Source organism: Hippopotamus amphibius, chromosome 1 (assembly GCF_030028045.1).
Source record: "Hippopotamus amphibius kiboko isolate mHipAmp2 chromosome 1, mHipAmp2.hap2, whole genome shotgun sequence".
In the NCBI taxonomy this organism is placed as follows: Eukaryota; Metazoa; Chordata; class Mammalia; order Artiodactyla; family Hippopotamidae; genus Hippopotamus; species Hippopotamus amphibius.
In genome coordinates, this window is record NC_080186.1 from 56,764,517 (window position 1) to 56,780,481 (window position 15,965).

The 15,965-nt window shown below is 42.7% G+C and overlaps 1 protein-coding gene across 1 annotated transcript in view; it reads left to right on the forward strand.

Moving 5' to 3' along the window:
- The first annotated feature begins 2,584 nt into the window (after positions 1-2,584).
- Positions 2,585-15,965, forward strand: part of LOC130839514 (guanylate-binding protein 1-like) — a 64,707-nt gene continuing 51,326 nt past the window's right edge. Inside the window, exons 1-4 of the mRNA XM_057713719.1 lie at positions 2,585-2,593; positions 3,664-3,859; positions 7,352-7,479; positions 9,344-9,453. Coding sequence (XP_057569702.1) covers positions 3,670-3,859; positions 7,352-7,479; positions 9,344-9,453 — 428 coding nt within the window. The 5' untranslated portion in view covers positions 2,585-2,593; positions 3,664-3,669. The remainder of the gene's footprint in view (positions 2,594-3,663; positions 3,860-7,351; positions 7,480-9,343; positions 9,454-15,965) is intronic.

Below are 15,965 nucleotides of genomic sequence, written 5' to 3' on the forward strand. Positions count from 1 at the left end.
GGTGTGCGCCCGGCGGGGCGCGTGGCTCTGGCAGCTCAGCGTCTCCTTTTGGATCCCAGGCGGCTGCGAGGCGTGCTGCTGGGATGCGCTGCTCCTCCTTGAACATCTAAGCAGGGTTGCAGCAAAAAGTCCGGCGTGGGAGAGGGAGGAGTGCTTGCGACATCTTCTGAGGAAAGGGGGCTGAAGTCCTTTTTAGGACCCCTGTCCCCTCGCAGAGACTCTGCGTGAGGTCTCTTCCGCCAGCCCCCTCCTTCCCTCCTCAGACACATCCTGACTGCGCCCCACTGGGCATTGCAGAAACAGAGAAAAGATGGTCTTTGACATAGAGACAATTTAAATCTTAAATTGACCCTGGATTGTTTTTGTCTTAACCGCTGATCCTCTGAATCTACAGATCTGTATTATATGGGATAATTCAATTCACTCTCACTAAAAAACGATTAAGAATAACTGGAAGGTCTAATCATGTTGGTTTATCATGCATTGTTTTTCATGAGTGGCCCCTACATTAGCTGCATTAGAATACTTTGTGGTACTTGCTGAAAATACAGAGTCTGGGGTATTTTAACTATCACTTTAGATAACTCTCCTGAACAGTAACTTTGGAAACTGTTGACCATCTTCTGCCATCTAGTAACAATTTTCTTTTCCACTTGTTTAGTTTTGAAGATAAAAGCTTTTTGGTTTTGGTACCTCAGGATACTTTGAATTAAAAAAGAATCTCTGTACACTCATGGACTTACTCCAAGCTTTATCAATATTCAGTCCAAGAAATAAGCTCTACAATTTCTCTTGCTTACAGCTATTCACCTTAAAAATAAAACAGGTGTTTTCCCAGCAAAAGTGAGTTAATTCAGGAATAGCAGAGGAATTGCAATTTGGGACAAGGAAGCTATAGCAAAAGTCATAGGCAAGCCCAACAAAAACCTTATTTGATAGAGAAAAGGAACGTGCTGCGGAGGGTGGTTTGCAAAGAAAAGTCAGGGTTCAGGTGATGATCAATTCTCATTGACTCACTGAGTTTCCAGGTAGTCAATTCTAGCGGGAGGTGCAGTGTATACCTTTTCTGTTGGGGACTGTCATTGGTGACTCTTTCCTGTTGAAGATTTTTCTCTTGGGGTCTGTAACTGACAATTCTTCTTGAAACTGACCTCTAGTCGGTAGTTCTGCATGAGAGCTCCCCCTTCTGGCCTGCTGACTCCATTTGCGTGAGGTTTCCTTCTGGGGAAGCAGGCGGAGCGCCGAGTGCCAGGTGCTCACAGCGCGGGCTTGTGGGAATCTTAGGTCCCAGACCAGGGATGGAACCAGCACCCTCCTGAGTGAAAGCTCAGTAGTCCCAAGCACTGGACCGCCAGGGAACTTCCCAGGTTTCCCTCCATTAATTTTCACACAGCACAACAGTTAAAGGTCATGTTTTACTCCCCCATCTCTGCTCCCAATCCACTGCAAAAAAAGGAACGCAATGGTACAGAGGAAGTCTTGCTCAATAAATTCATGTTTCTTCAGATAAAAAGATTTTAGATACAGTACCTTATATTTCTTGGCAATTTGCAGCTTACAGAACTCATTGAGACATTATAACACATTGTCTAATTGCTGATTATTGAAATAGTGCATGAATCCAGGAAAATTTTTTTCCATAATTGATAGCCTATGTGTTACCAGTTGTACAGTAATGAAACAGGCAAGAATTTCTGACTTACCTATAAACTGATAAGAAAATGGAGGCTTTGGAGGTAATTTCCTGTTTCAAGATTTCAAAAGACAGTAAGTGACTTGACCCCTCTGGTTTGAACTCCGGCAGCCAGACTCCAGAACCCGTACTCGGACATCCCAGGGCAGCTCGGAGTTCCTGCAGCCTGACTCTTCCCCCATCAGTGTCCTCACTCTCAGCTGTCACTGCTGAGGCTCAGCTGCCTGCTCATCTCCCTCATGGGCTGTTTCATCCCACCTGCTTGCAGCCAGGGTGAGAAGTATCAGCTGTTTCAGGGCAAAGCCAATCCTCCACTTTCATTCAGAAATTACCCTCCCTGTCTTCAGAGACATTCAATTTTTTAAATAAATTTATTTATTTCATTTTATTGGCTGTGTTGGGTCTTTTTTGTTGTGTGTGGGCTTTCTTTTTTTAGTTGTGGTGAGTGGGGGCTACTCTTCATTGTGGTGTGCAGGCTTCTCATTGCTGTGGCTTCTCTTGTTGCAGAGCACAGGCTCTAGGTGCGTGGGCTTCAGTAGTTGCAGCACATGGGCTCAATAGTTGTGGCTCATGGGCTGTAAAGCGCAGGCTCAATAGCTGTGGCGCACGGGCTTAGTTGCTCCGCGGCATGTGGGATCTTCCTGGAGCAGGGATCGAACCTGTGTCTCCTGCATTGGCAGGCAGATTGTCAACCACTGCGCCACCTAGGAAGCCTGAGACATTCAATTTTAAAACAATCTTATACAGGATTTACTATGTAGCAGCATAGTTTTAAAAGCATTATAAGCAGAATGAGATATTGAATCCTCCTAGTGACCATAATGACTTTTAGGGTCACCATTTTACAGAAGAGAAACCTGAGACCCAGAGAAATTGATCTTCCCAGTCATCACACAGTTGGTAAAGTATGGGGACATGTGGATGTTGCTTAGTATTATCTTGGAGAAAATAAAGGGACAGTCACAGCTCTCTGACTGCTGTCTAACTCTTGTGATCATGAAACACCCAATCATTGTGATGAAATCATTTAAAGTAGAGCCTGGCCCAGAGGTGAGACGGACAGATACAGGCAGGCCTTAACACACCCTGGTTGCTTGCCTCTCTTCCCTATCAGCTTAAATAGTAACAAATGTCCTGTAATTTCAGTGAATAAATTCATTTTTGCATGCACAACTTTGTTAGGTACCTTTAAGGACTGTCCTATTGCGTTTGAGAGAGAGCTGCATTCTTTGTCTCTCCTTTCTCTCCAGTCACTCCTCCTCCAGCCTGTTCTGTTCCCAGCAATTCACTGCATCTGTCCTCATCAAGGTCACAGATCACATTCATTTTTCCTTTCTTGGCAAGTTTTTCCCTGACTCAACTCTATGTCAGTTCAACCCCCAACACTCCCAACACCATTCCCTGCTTATTTCCTTCTGAGCATTTACCATCCTCTAATATATATATATGTCTTTTGCCTTTACACGTTCTATATTATCAGTCTCCTTCACTAGAATAGAGCTCCACGGGGCAGGGATTTGTATGCATTTTGTTCACTGTTTGATGCTGAGCCCCTAGTACAGTGTCCAGCACATGGTAGGTTCTAATAAACATTTGTGCAATTAATGAGTGACCAAATCAGTCTGGAACTCCAGGAATCACCTCTGGTCACTCCTCATCTCCTTCATGTCCCATTCTGCCTCTACTTAGTGTTCTCAAGGCTCCATCATCAGTGCTTTGTTTTCTCATTCTGTTCACTGTATGCATCACGTGGGCAAGCTTGTTTTAGGGTTCATTTAAGCAATATGATAATGTATGTAATGTATCTATACAGCCCTTGACACACGAGGCTAAATATTTGCCTTTTAGAAATATACAAAACATATAAAATTGATATATAAGTTCCACAAGAAGAAGGCTGATGTCCACATGACTTAAGTAACCATGAGAGATGACCTTATGTTCTACTGAGTTGTTCCTCTGGGTTACAGCTTCCCATGGCGTCTGGATCCACCATAATGGACCCCATCTGTCTGATGAAAAACCAGAACAATCAGCTGAGAGTGAATCCAAAAGCACTGAAGATTCTTGACCAGATATCTCAGCCTGTGGTGGTGGTGGCCATTGCAGGGCTGTATCGGACGGGAAAATCCTACCTGATGAACCGCCTGGCAGGACAGAACCATGGTGAGTGTTGTTCAGTGTCACTCAGGACCATTTGCTTGGAAGCAGTGATAACACAGGCTGCTGGTCACCCTCCTCTACTGTCACGTTAAGGAAGAGCCTAACCACTCCCACTGAAGAAAAATTCTCTCATCACCGCATTTATAACTTCAAACCCTTCTCTCCACAATGTGTACTTTTTTTTCCAGTAATCACAAGTTCCTAATCTCATCAAAACATCCACCTTGTTCATCCTGGTCCCCCACTGCCATCTGCTCAGGGGCTCATCTTCAACAGTTATTCCCTTCCTTTCTCCTTCATCATTTTGCCCTTAACCACAGAGTCATTCCTAGAAGCAACCAAATACTGTTCAACATGTCTTATTTTTAAAAAGGGATGCAAGGAATTACAGACAGTAAAATCCCTATATCCCATATCTCAGTGGGGGTACCATGCATTCTTTTTGGCTTAATTTCACAGCAAATCTTTGGTAAACTATACCCCTTCTCTTTCTCTAATTAATCTTTTCTAATATATGAACTCTAACACATTTGGAAGAGTGCATAAAAATGCATATAAAGTGGATAAATGTGAAGTGATGATCTGTTGAATCACCACCCAGATCAAGAAATAAAACATCACCAACACCTCAAAAGCCCAAATCACACCCTTTCACATCCTCACTAGAGCTCACCAATGTTTTGGTTTTCATGGTGCATTCGATCACTTTTCCTATGTAAACATGATTTTGCAATCTATGTAAACATTCTTTAAAAATAGCTTAAACTTTACAAAAGGAATTACATTCTGTTATTCATTGGGATCTTGCTTCATATTCCCAATAAGAAGTTTATGAGGTTAATCTAGCCTGTCACATATGCCTGTAATTATTTTCACTAGTTTATGCTTTGCACCTGACAGAAGATACCACAATTTATTCATCCATTTGTTGCTGACGAACGCTGGTATTATTTGTAGCTTTTATCGTCTATGAATGGTGCTCTCATGATTATTCTTCCATCTATATCCTAGTGCATGTGTACACTAACTTCTTTATGTTATATCCAGAAGTGGAATTGCTGAATCAAGGAGGATGTATGTCTTCTGCCTTTCTAGATAATATCAAACAGACTTTTAAGCTTTGTGTTCAGTTTATATGCTTATTAGCATAATTTAGAATTCTCCACATCCTTACAAAATTTTGGTGAAAGCACTTCTTTTTTTTTTTTTTTTTTTGGGGGGGGTACACCAGGTTCAATCAACTGTTTTTATACACATATCCCCATATTCCCTCCCTTCCTTGACGCCCCCCCCTCGAGTCCCCCCCACCCTCCCTGCCCCAGTCCTCTAAGGCATCTTCCATCCTCGAGTTGGACTCCCTTTGTTATACAACAACTTCCCACTGACTATTTTACAGTTGGTAGTATATATATGTCTGTGCTACTCTCTCGCTTCTTCTCAGTTTCCCCTTCACCCCCCGCCCCCTCCCATACCTCGAGAAAGCACTTCTTAACTTTTGGTGATCTGGTCTCTGTATAGTTGCACGTTCTTTGCCTCACTACAAATAAGCTTGAGCACCTTATCACATATTTGGCATTTGCATTTCCTCTTTCGAGAGGGTTTTTTTTTCTACCAAGTTGCTTGTCTTGTTTCTTACTGATTTTTAGGATAATCTGCCTATGTCCTGTTGGGCATTTCTAAGAAGAACACACACCATTTTTTTCCTAATGCCTTCCTCTGTGGCTCAGCAGCTCCGCACAATTAGGGGGTAGAACAGTCCACTAAACTCTAAGGATCCCCAGGAATATCTGATTGCCTCTCTCACTCAAACGCTCTCTCTATCTCTGTCTCTGTATCTTTCTCTCTCTCCCCCACCTCTCTTTTTCTACCTTTCCTTCTCTCTCTTTTTGGTTTGAAATCTCTTATTGGCTTCAAAGAAAACATTTATGTTTGTCTTCCTTTGAGAGGAACTTGATCACCAATCAGGGGAGGACACTTTTCCTTGCTAGCCTAAATTAATAAATAGGTCATTTGGGGAGGGATTAAAGATTTGAGAACTCTAGGAAAAAGATACATACAAGGATTTTCAGCATTGTTTTTTTTCTACTCGCGATAGCATCAGGTATCGAGGAGGTGATTTCCCTTATTGAGGAAATACCTAACCTAGTTTTATTTTAAAACACCTGAATTGTGACTCACCACCCCAGTCATGTCACAGGAAGAACAAAAACAAACAAACAAAATTATCACCCAGTCAAGGTGGAGTAGCAGAAACAGGCCACTACTCCCTCTCCTTGTGATGACTTCTTTGTCTGTCCTTTAGCTCTCATAACTGACACTGATGAACTCCAGTTACACCTTGTCTTTTCTCCCTGGGGGAACTGGGAGCTCAGATTGCTCTGTACTAATCAGCAAGCAGTCAAATACCATCACGATGTAGAAGAGTGCAGATCATCTCAGGTGTTAGACACTCTCTGAACAGGATGTGGCAGTTGAGGGGCCTGAGCCATGCGGAGCCATGCTCCCCTAGGTACTTCATCATACCCATTTTTATTCTCTGTTGAACAGAGCATTGGCATCTGGCAGACAGTCAAAATCTTGGACTGTTGGATAAGATGTATTGCCTACAACCTCTTGGGTGTATATCTCACATCTTCTTCCCCTTTGGGTTTAAGTCTTTAGAAGGAAGGGTAAGCAATTCTCACAGGTTCTTTCTGCTTTCCCTTCTATTATAGCCCCACCTGAGTCCGTGAACAAAGAACTCATCTTTTTTTTTGAAGAGAATAGAAATGAGGAAAATATGGGAAGGAAGAGGAGTTAAAAAAAAAAAAGCTAACAAAATCTGATGAATCAGTCCAGGTTCTGAAAGGACACAGATAATCCACTTAAGGGTAACTGAAGATGTTTGATGGAGGGACAATTACAAGGGCACAAGCAGGGAAAAGGGGACGAGTGAAGGATGCAAAAGCAGTCAGAGTGGCGGGAACAATGGCCAGGTAGCCTTTATAACTCCCACAGTGTAAAGAGGCAAAGAGTGGATTCCAGAATGTGGCAAAGACCAGAGTTACTGGATGGAGCTAAATGAAAGGAGATGTGACCAAAGTAGAGGAACAGAGGCTCTGGGACATCTTGGCTCACCAGGGTGGAAGCCAGGAGAACAGGAGGCTGACTTCTGATTGCCTGCTGATACCTATCACTGGTGAGACTCCAGCAGAAAGTGTAAGATAACAGAGCTCTTCAGTGTCAGATAAATATAGGAAGGCTTACAGAGCTGACATTATTTCTGGAATGTGACAGATTTTGAGCCGTTAATGTTAGGAGCTGAATAGGGGGCACAAAGTGTTTCTTGATAAGGTTCTGAATGTGTCCAGAGGTTGGATTTTCTGTCCTTGTTGAAATGGAAGCACCTTCCTCCCAGGAAGGCACTCACTTTGAGACAAATTTACCCAAAGTGACCCCTGGGCGGCCTGGGCTAACTGTTCTTACTGTGGGTTGCTTTCTCCTCTTTCTTTGCAGGTTTCCGTCTGGGCTCCACGGTCAGGTCTGAAACCAAGGGCATCTGGATGTGGTGTATGCCCCACCCCTCCAAGGAGAGCCACACCCTGGTCCTTCTGGACACTGAGGGCCTGGGTGATGTGGAGAAGGTGAGGCAGGGAATCGTCTTTACTCTTGAAACTTTATTCCTGATACTCTACTTACAGTTCAATTTCCCATCTCAGTTCAAATTTTATGACAAGTTCCAGTAAACTGCAAAACCAATTTATGAATAATGAGGCTAAATTCTCTAACCTTGAATTTATTCTTTAATAAGATCAATATTTTGGTTATTGGGGATAGATCTCCCCATTTTTAACACTGGGGTGAAAGTTAGCAAATATTTATTGGTCATCTGGATTCCTGGTCTTTGTGTTAAGTACAACAGATATTGCAGTGAGTGAGGTATGGGCCCAGAGCTGAGTTGGAAAGATAAAAAATATACAGTCTTATCAGTACAGGGAGCCATGAACAAAAAAAGTGAGACCCTACCCCAGTTGTTCAGGTTCAGGAAAACATCCTGGCGGAAGCTATAATCCATGGAATCAAGTGGCTCTACAGATTAAGGTGTATGGAGTTATTGGGGTTGGAGGTAGGAATCATGAAAATACGTTTTCAGTGAATAAACTGTTTTTTAAATCTCCAGAAAAGCTTCCACTATACCCGGAATATTTTATTCCAAGTTTGGGGCTCTGAAGATGAATTCTTCAATGAATTCTATAAAAACATGAGCTAGACCCACCATTAGAATGTAAATGGAATAACATTATGTATTTTGTCTTCACAGTCTTACTTGCAATCAATCTTTTCTCCTTATCTGTGTTAGTCTGCATCTAAATTAAAGTAGTAGCGGTGAATCTTTGGCTTTCATCACTGCAGACAAGGTTTGGGGCATGAATTAAGAAATTCTGAATTTAAAAATCCAGATTTAAGGTATTCAATAGTCACTGCAGTAGTCAATCCAAGACAGTCTACTGATTCCTACTAGATTGTCGTTTGTATAACGTTCTTCTTTTCATCTAATTGCATTTCTCAAGGGACCAAAGCACACCAAATTGCAAACTGATAGCAGCAGCACTACTTGCTGCCCTTACTACATGTAGTGCATTTCCGTAGCATATAAAAACTGTCTCAAAGTCACTCATGACTTGTCCTGAATCTCGTTTTCAACCTCATCATCTATTACCACATGGGCAAGCACTAGTTCCATCAAGTAAGATTACCTCGTAATATCTCTATAAGACCACACTTTCTGACAATTGTAATCACCATCTGTGGGTCCTTCCACCTGCATGGTCCCTATAGCTCCACAAATCCACATTCTGTCAATTCTTTAAAGCTCAGCTGTTTTCATCTTAATGCCATCATATCACTGTCAGACATAATCACTTCTTGCTCTGAATTCACAGAGTACATTTTCTGGATTTTTTTTTTGGAATTGCCCCTTTGTGTTTTACATTATAATAGTTGGTTCCATGCCTGACAGTTTATCATCTAGGATGTATTCATATGTTCCCAGGTATATGTGCCGCTCCATCTCTCTAGGGCAGGGACTGTGATATGAAACCTTATATCCACACGAGCAGATGCAGTATCTGCTGTTTTCTAAATGCACAATGAACAGGTGAGGAATTTAACTGAATATCACTCGTCCCTAATATAGCCCATGATCAAGGAAAAAATGGCAAAAGAATCATGGTCCACTTATTATTGCATAACTTCTGTGTTCTAGGCACTGTACTAAGCATTTGACACACATTTATGATGTCACTCACTGCTGTTAACAGCTAATGAACCTGACGCCTTGAGAGGCATCAGTGTCAACACCAGAAAGGTTTGCATTTAGCACTGTCTTGAAATTTTATGTTATTTGCCTCACTATTGAGTTACACTACAGCTGTCACAGTAAATGAACAACAGAATGAGAGAATGGGGAGTGGAGTCCTCAGTCCCCTGCTGTAATGTACTTTCTAGGGTGACTCCAAGAATGACTCGTGGATCTTTGCCCTGGCCGTGCTTCTGAGCAGCAGCTTTGTCTACAACAGCATGAGCACCATCAACCACCAGGCCCTGGAGCAGCTGCAGTATCCTTCCAGGAACTGAACCACATGTTTCATTCAGGTTATGGGAATAGCAAGTGACTCTGTTTCTTCTTTCCCTTGACTCCATTCTCATGGCTGATGAAAAGGGAAAACAGGGCAAAAGGGAATGTTGATAAAACTTGTTTTGGGGTGAGATCTGGAAATTGTGTTGGAGGGCATTTCTCGTTCCTTAGCTAAGATCCCAGCTATGTGACTGAACTAACAGAGCTAATCAGGACAAAATCATCTCCCAGCTCTGGCGAAGTAAAGGACTCAGCCGATTTTGTGAGTTTCTTTCCAGACTTTGTTTGGACTGTGCGGGATTTCATGCTGGAGTTGGAGTTAGATGGACACCCCATCACTGAAGACGAGTACCTGGAGAATGCCTTGAAGTTGATACCAGGTATCAGAGCAGGGCCAGGGTGGTGGGAAATTCATTAGAAGGTGGGGTAAACAGAGCCCTGACATTCAGCACTTGATGTCATTCATTTGGGGTTGGAGTGAGGCTATGCTAATGGTGTTTGGTGAATGACAGGTGGGTGTGACTTCAGTCATTATTGTTACTGGAAAAACCCCAGTGATCAGAGCTTAAGCCCACAGAGGAAATTTAGAATCCAATATCAGAGCAAATGATTTTAGAAAAATTGATACCTTGAAAAAAAAGACTCATAAACATATTGCATATTAAGTCTAAGTGCTTCTCCTTTCCTATTTGAGAAATATAATCCATCAACTTGGAAACAGACTCACAAGGTAAACAAAAGAACTAATTTTTGAAATACCTTCTTTTAACACAGTGTATCTTACCAGCATACATAGCTACTTCCTTCATGTTGATAGATAGCTATTTACACACTAAAGAGTTCAGAAAAAAAAGAAGGCATTGGCATGTCCTTTAAGTAAGAGTGTCAGATCCTTAATAGGTTCTTCCTCATACTATCACACTCTTCATTCTAGAAACTTACACAGTATATGTCATGTTACTATATGAGTTACTCAGATTATTTTAGCAGAGAGTGGTATGGGTGGTACCTAGAAGCAATAGTCATTTCTTAATTTAATCATTTACTCATTCTTTCAATAAATACTTGTTGAATTGCTGATATACGCCCAGAATCACTCTATATGAGAGTCACGTCCAATGTAAGATGATGCAGAGGATGGATGAGGTCTCCTAGTTTCATTGAGGCTACCCTTATATGAGAGGGTGTCTGCTAAAGTAATCTCCAAACATATTTATAGTATGTGTACTTTTCTACTTTGATATATGTCTTTTCTTTACTGTCCTGAGTATCATTTCTCTGTCTAGGGTTATTTTCTCAGCAATATCATAAATACCTTTATCTCTACCATTACATTACTTTAGAGCCCACATGTCATTTCTGACATGGGGACTGCAATATCAGGAAAATATTTCTGACAACTTATTGGATTTTTCTATCACTGAAGAAACATCTAATAAACAGCTGATCCACTGTGCACCATGGAAGGGTAAGGAAAATAATCAACAGTTTCTTCACTTGCAATGGATTCCTTCCCTGCCTCCTCAGAAGTACTTCCTTTACTCTTAGCTCTGTACAAAGAAGGGGAGGGATGTCCTATGCCCTGAATCGATTAGTATAGACTCAATAATAGGAGATACACAGGCACAGAAGTTACAGTGACGCAAAGATCCATGGAAATGAAAGTCCTCAGCCCCCCTACCTACAGGCGGTTCCTTCAATGATTGCTGTTTTTCCACTTCTGCAGGCAAAGATCCCAAAATCCAAACTTCCAACATGCCCAGAGAGTGCATCAAGAAGTTTTTTCCAAAAAGAAAGTGCTTTGTCTTTGATCGGCCTACAAGTGACAAAACATTATTACGTCACATTGAGAAAGTGCCAGATAACCAACTGGATGTGAATTTCCAGAAGCAATCAAAAAAGTTCTGCTCATATATCTTTACCCATGCAAGGCCCAAGACCCTAAGAGAAGGAATCACTGTCACAGGGGGAGGTGAGCCTCCTTTGCTACAACATATCTCTCTGTGGTTCAGTGTGTGTGGTGAAGTTGTGACTGCACTCTGGGTTTGTCAGTATTTGTCTTCTCATCTCCAAGTAACTTGGAAAAATGGATGTTCATGCCACACATGGAAATGCATGTTTCTTCATTAAAAGAAGCCTGTATTAGTCCACCAAATCTCAGGAACCTATTACACTAATGATATAAGTTAAAGATTGAAATCTTTATGGCGATGAGCTGTCTGAGGGGATAAGTGTTTTGAGTGAGGATATGCAAGATATTTTGTGAGTTTACATGAATCAGAAAATAAAGAGTAGTCCATGAATCCATGTAAGCTCACTGAGAGTCTGAGAAACAAATGTAAATACAATCTTATGTACAGGGCTGGCTTCACGCACATGCCACCTGGGCAGCCACACAGTGCCCTGTGCCGAGATGGGCCCTGCTTATTTAATGTTTGTATTACTGGCCTGAAATTCTTGATGACATTTTCATCAATACATTTCCATTTACAAATAATCCCCACAAGTTATGTCATTTACCTACATGTATTATGAGTTCTTTTTATTTTCTTACTAAGCGAAGAGTGTTCTGGGAGACCTTTGAGTATATTGTTTGAGATTACTGAGCTAATATTGTAATGGGATGAATTTGATCCAAAAGATAGAGTGAATAGGAGATATAGTGATGTTATTATAAAGAAGTGGATTCATAGAACGAAAAGGAGGAGGATACAAGAATAAAGAAAATGAGGAGAAGAATAAACAGAAGAAAACTTCAACTTCAAAAAATTTTTAGTGATTTTTGGAGTGCTGATCTCTAAAGCTATTAAGATGGAAGAGAATTCTCTCTTTATTTCATAAATATCATGTATCATTCAGGGTTGGGGACTCTGGCAGTGTCCTACATAGATGCCATCAACAGTGGAGGAGTTCCTTGTTTGGAGAACGCAGTGACAACTCTGGCTGGGCGTGAGAACTCAGCAGCTGTGCAGAAGGCAGCTGACCACTACAGCGAGCAGATGGCCCAGCGACTGAGGCTCCCCACGGACACGCTCCTGGAGCTGCTGGAGGTGCACGCAGCCTGTGAGAGGGAAGCCATTGCAATCTTCATGGAGCACTCCTTCAAGGATGAAAATCAGGAATTCCAGAAGAAGCTGGCGGTAATGTGGCCTAGAATATATCCTTCCTAATGCCTTCATCTGGAATGATACCTATACATCCCCTTTTGACTCCATGATTTATGTGCTTCTCATCATAAAAGGAGCTTAGATCTTGTGAATGATTGGGCTCTACAGGCTACAGTCCATCCTTTTTCTAAAAGTTGGTCTTTTTATTTTCTCCCTGTGCTTAGCAGCTGGAAAAAAAAAAAAACACATCTATTAACTTACAGTTCCTCAGGTCAGATCCTAGCCCAGAGTCTATGGGTTTCCTGCTCATTGTACCACAGCTGAAAACAAGGTTCAAATGGGCTTGGTACTCACATGGATGCTCTGGGGAACCTCCCTCCATCTTCAACCCAGCCATGGTGCACTGTTTCCTTCTTTTGTTCCTAGCCTCTGTGACTACCTCTTCTGCCACCAACTGGAGAAAACAGCTTTTAAAGGGCTGTGACTACTTAATGCCCACCTAGGTAATCTCCATTTCATAAAGTCAACCTGTTCCCTGCAATATCGTCTAAACACAGAATAATTGTTCCTCATATTCACAAGTCCAGGGACTATGCAGTGTGTGGACACCAGGAGAGAGACCTCTTGGAGATCACAATTCTGCTTACCATTGGCACCTTCACTGAAAGTTTGACTTTCAGTCTCCCTTGACTATCCTATAAGTCACAAAAATCTTAGTTCATACAGAGTAAAACCAGCTCAATTGTAATGTATCAGTACAAGCAAAAATTTCTGTTCCCATGTTTTCACACACTCAAATCCTCAGTGAAACAAGAATTCAAAAAGAGTTCAAAACTCTGTTCAGTGTATACTTAATTCATTAGTAGGAAATGGATTTGCTATGCACGTATTTTTATCCATACCACCCAAGGTTGCAGAGGAAACCCTACTTCCAGTCTTAATTGCACTTGCGTTGTTCACTGGTGATGGGTGGATCACTACTAATGCTACTACTGTTACAGCAGTAGTTTGCCTCTGCCAACCCCGTCGTTGCACAGATGTTGAGACTGAGCCCACAAGTCACACAAAGAGTTGGTCAGAACTGGGACTAAAACTAGACTCCTGACTGCACGTTATTTATCGTGAGTCTCATGTACCCTGATGCTTTCAGACTGCTTCTTCCGAGAGGATCACAGGTGGACCTTCCCTTCTAACAGCTTCTTTCTATTGGATTTCCCCATATTTCCCTGGCAGGACATCATGAAGAAAAAGAAGGACGTTTTCATGATCCAGAATGAAGAGGCCTCTGTCAAATATTGTCAGGCTGAACTTAAGCAGCTTTCAGAATCCTTGATGAAAAGTATTTCAGGAGGAACTTTCTTTGTCCCAGGAGGACACAGTCTTTACTTAGAAGCAAGGAGCAAGTTGGAACAGGACTATAAACTGGTTCCCAGGAAAGGAGTGAAGGTGAGGAGTAATGGCATTGGGAAAGAACAGCAGATTAAAGTCAGAGGGCCTTGTTGGTCCATTTGGTTGCCAGGTCGTGTTTGTTCAGAGGCTGCTGGTCATGAGGATGCTGACTGTGGAACCCAGGGGGGCTCTCCTTCTAGTGCTGCATTTGTGGTGAGCAGAGTGAGGGACCAGGAGACACCAGAACTGTTGCCTGTCCACTGGCGGGAGAAGCAGGTCCTAGGGCTCGTGGCAGCCCACTGGAGAAGAGAGCCAGATCCTGGGGTCTGGGTGCAGGGCCCAGGAGTCCCAGAGCATGTACTGGATCACTGCTGGGTAGAGCCAGTTAGGCTTCTGGATCTGGGATGTCTGGAAGCTTCTGTTGGCCTCATATAGGTCCAGGTCTGAGCACGATATGGCCCTGGGAGCAGCTGAGTGAGTGTGATCAGGTCCCTGACCCTCTTATGGACAAAGCCATGTCTAGAGGTGCCTGTGGGCACAGGAGGTTTGCTGGCAGGTGGGGCTGCATCCATGCCGTGTTATTTGCTTGGCCTGAGGCTCCCAGCACTGGCATTTGCAGACCTGGACCAGAGCAGGGTTGGGTCTTGGGGTTAGTAAGCTAGAGGGAAGATTCTAAAATGGCTCTTGTCAGCACCCGTGTCAATGTGATAAAAGGAGCTCCCCAAGAGGGCTGCCGCCCGTGTCTGTGGCCCCAGGGTGAGCTGCAGTTGCCTGGAGAATCTCCAGGCTCAGCAGGTAGGTCTGACCCAGGCTCCTATGAAATTACTCCTTCTTCTCTGGATCCCGGAGCATGTGAGATAGAGTGTGCGCCCTTTGAGGGTTAAGACTCTATTTCTTATTTTGAACAATAAAATAAATGATATTTTAAAATGTTAATCCATAGAATTAAAAAAAAAAAGACTCTATTTCTCTCAGCCCTCTGGGACTCCTGAAAGTTACCCCACTGGCTTTCAAAGCCAAATGCTCTGGAGGGCTGTATTTCTGGTGCTGTTCCCTGGTTGCCGCGGCCAGGATGGGGCTGGGACCTCTCGCTTCTCTGGGAGGACCTCTGAGGTTGTAATTATTCTCTCGATTGTGAATAACCCACCCAGGGGGATGGGATTTGACTATATGGAGACTCCACCCCTCCTACCCATCTTGTTTTGGTTCCTTACTTATGTCTTCAGTTGTAGGAGATATTTTCTGATAGGTTCCAGTCTTTTCACGGATGGTTGTTCTTGGAAATTGTTGCAATTTTTGTGTGCCTGTGAGAGGAGGTGAACTCAGAGTCTCTGTACTCAACCTTATTGCCGAGACAATCAATTTAGTCCTCAGAGTAATGAATTAAGTACTACTGTCATCCCCATTATAAAATTGAGACATATGATGTATGGATAAATTACTAAGGGGCCTAAGATCACACAGCCATCAAGTGGTGGTGCTGGTAGGGCAGCTGTAAGTTCTTGGTAGTCATTCAAAATTCAGAATAAAGCTTAGGAAAGCTTCCTGGAAGAGGAGGTGGAAGCTACAATTTGAAGTCTCCATAAATGATATCCTAAGAAAGAAAGAGTAGATGAGCATTAGTCAAAAGCAAAAGAATGTTCAGATATAGCTGTTGCCAACAGTGGAGGATGGGTGTTTATAGAATTGCACATAATTCTGGGGTCTGTAACCATTTGGGGATCCTACAGAGGATGGAGAACTTAAAGGGTCCAATCTGTAGGTTTATTGAACAGTAATTTCACAGCAAGACACTACATCTTTGCTGCCTGACAAATCTTTGCTCCTTGTTGTTTCCTCAGGCAAACGAGATCCTCCAGAGCTTCCTGCAGTCACAGACAGAAGTAGCGGAAGCCATCCTGCTGGCAGACAAAGCCCTCACTGATGGGGACAAGGCCATGGCAGGTACAAGGGAGGGCTGAGCTCACAAAGGGAAACGTGGCTCCTGAGCTGACCT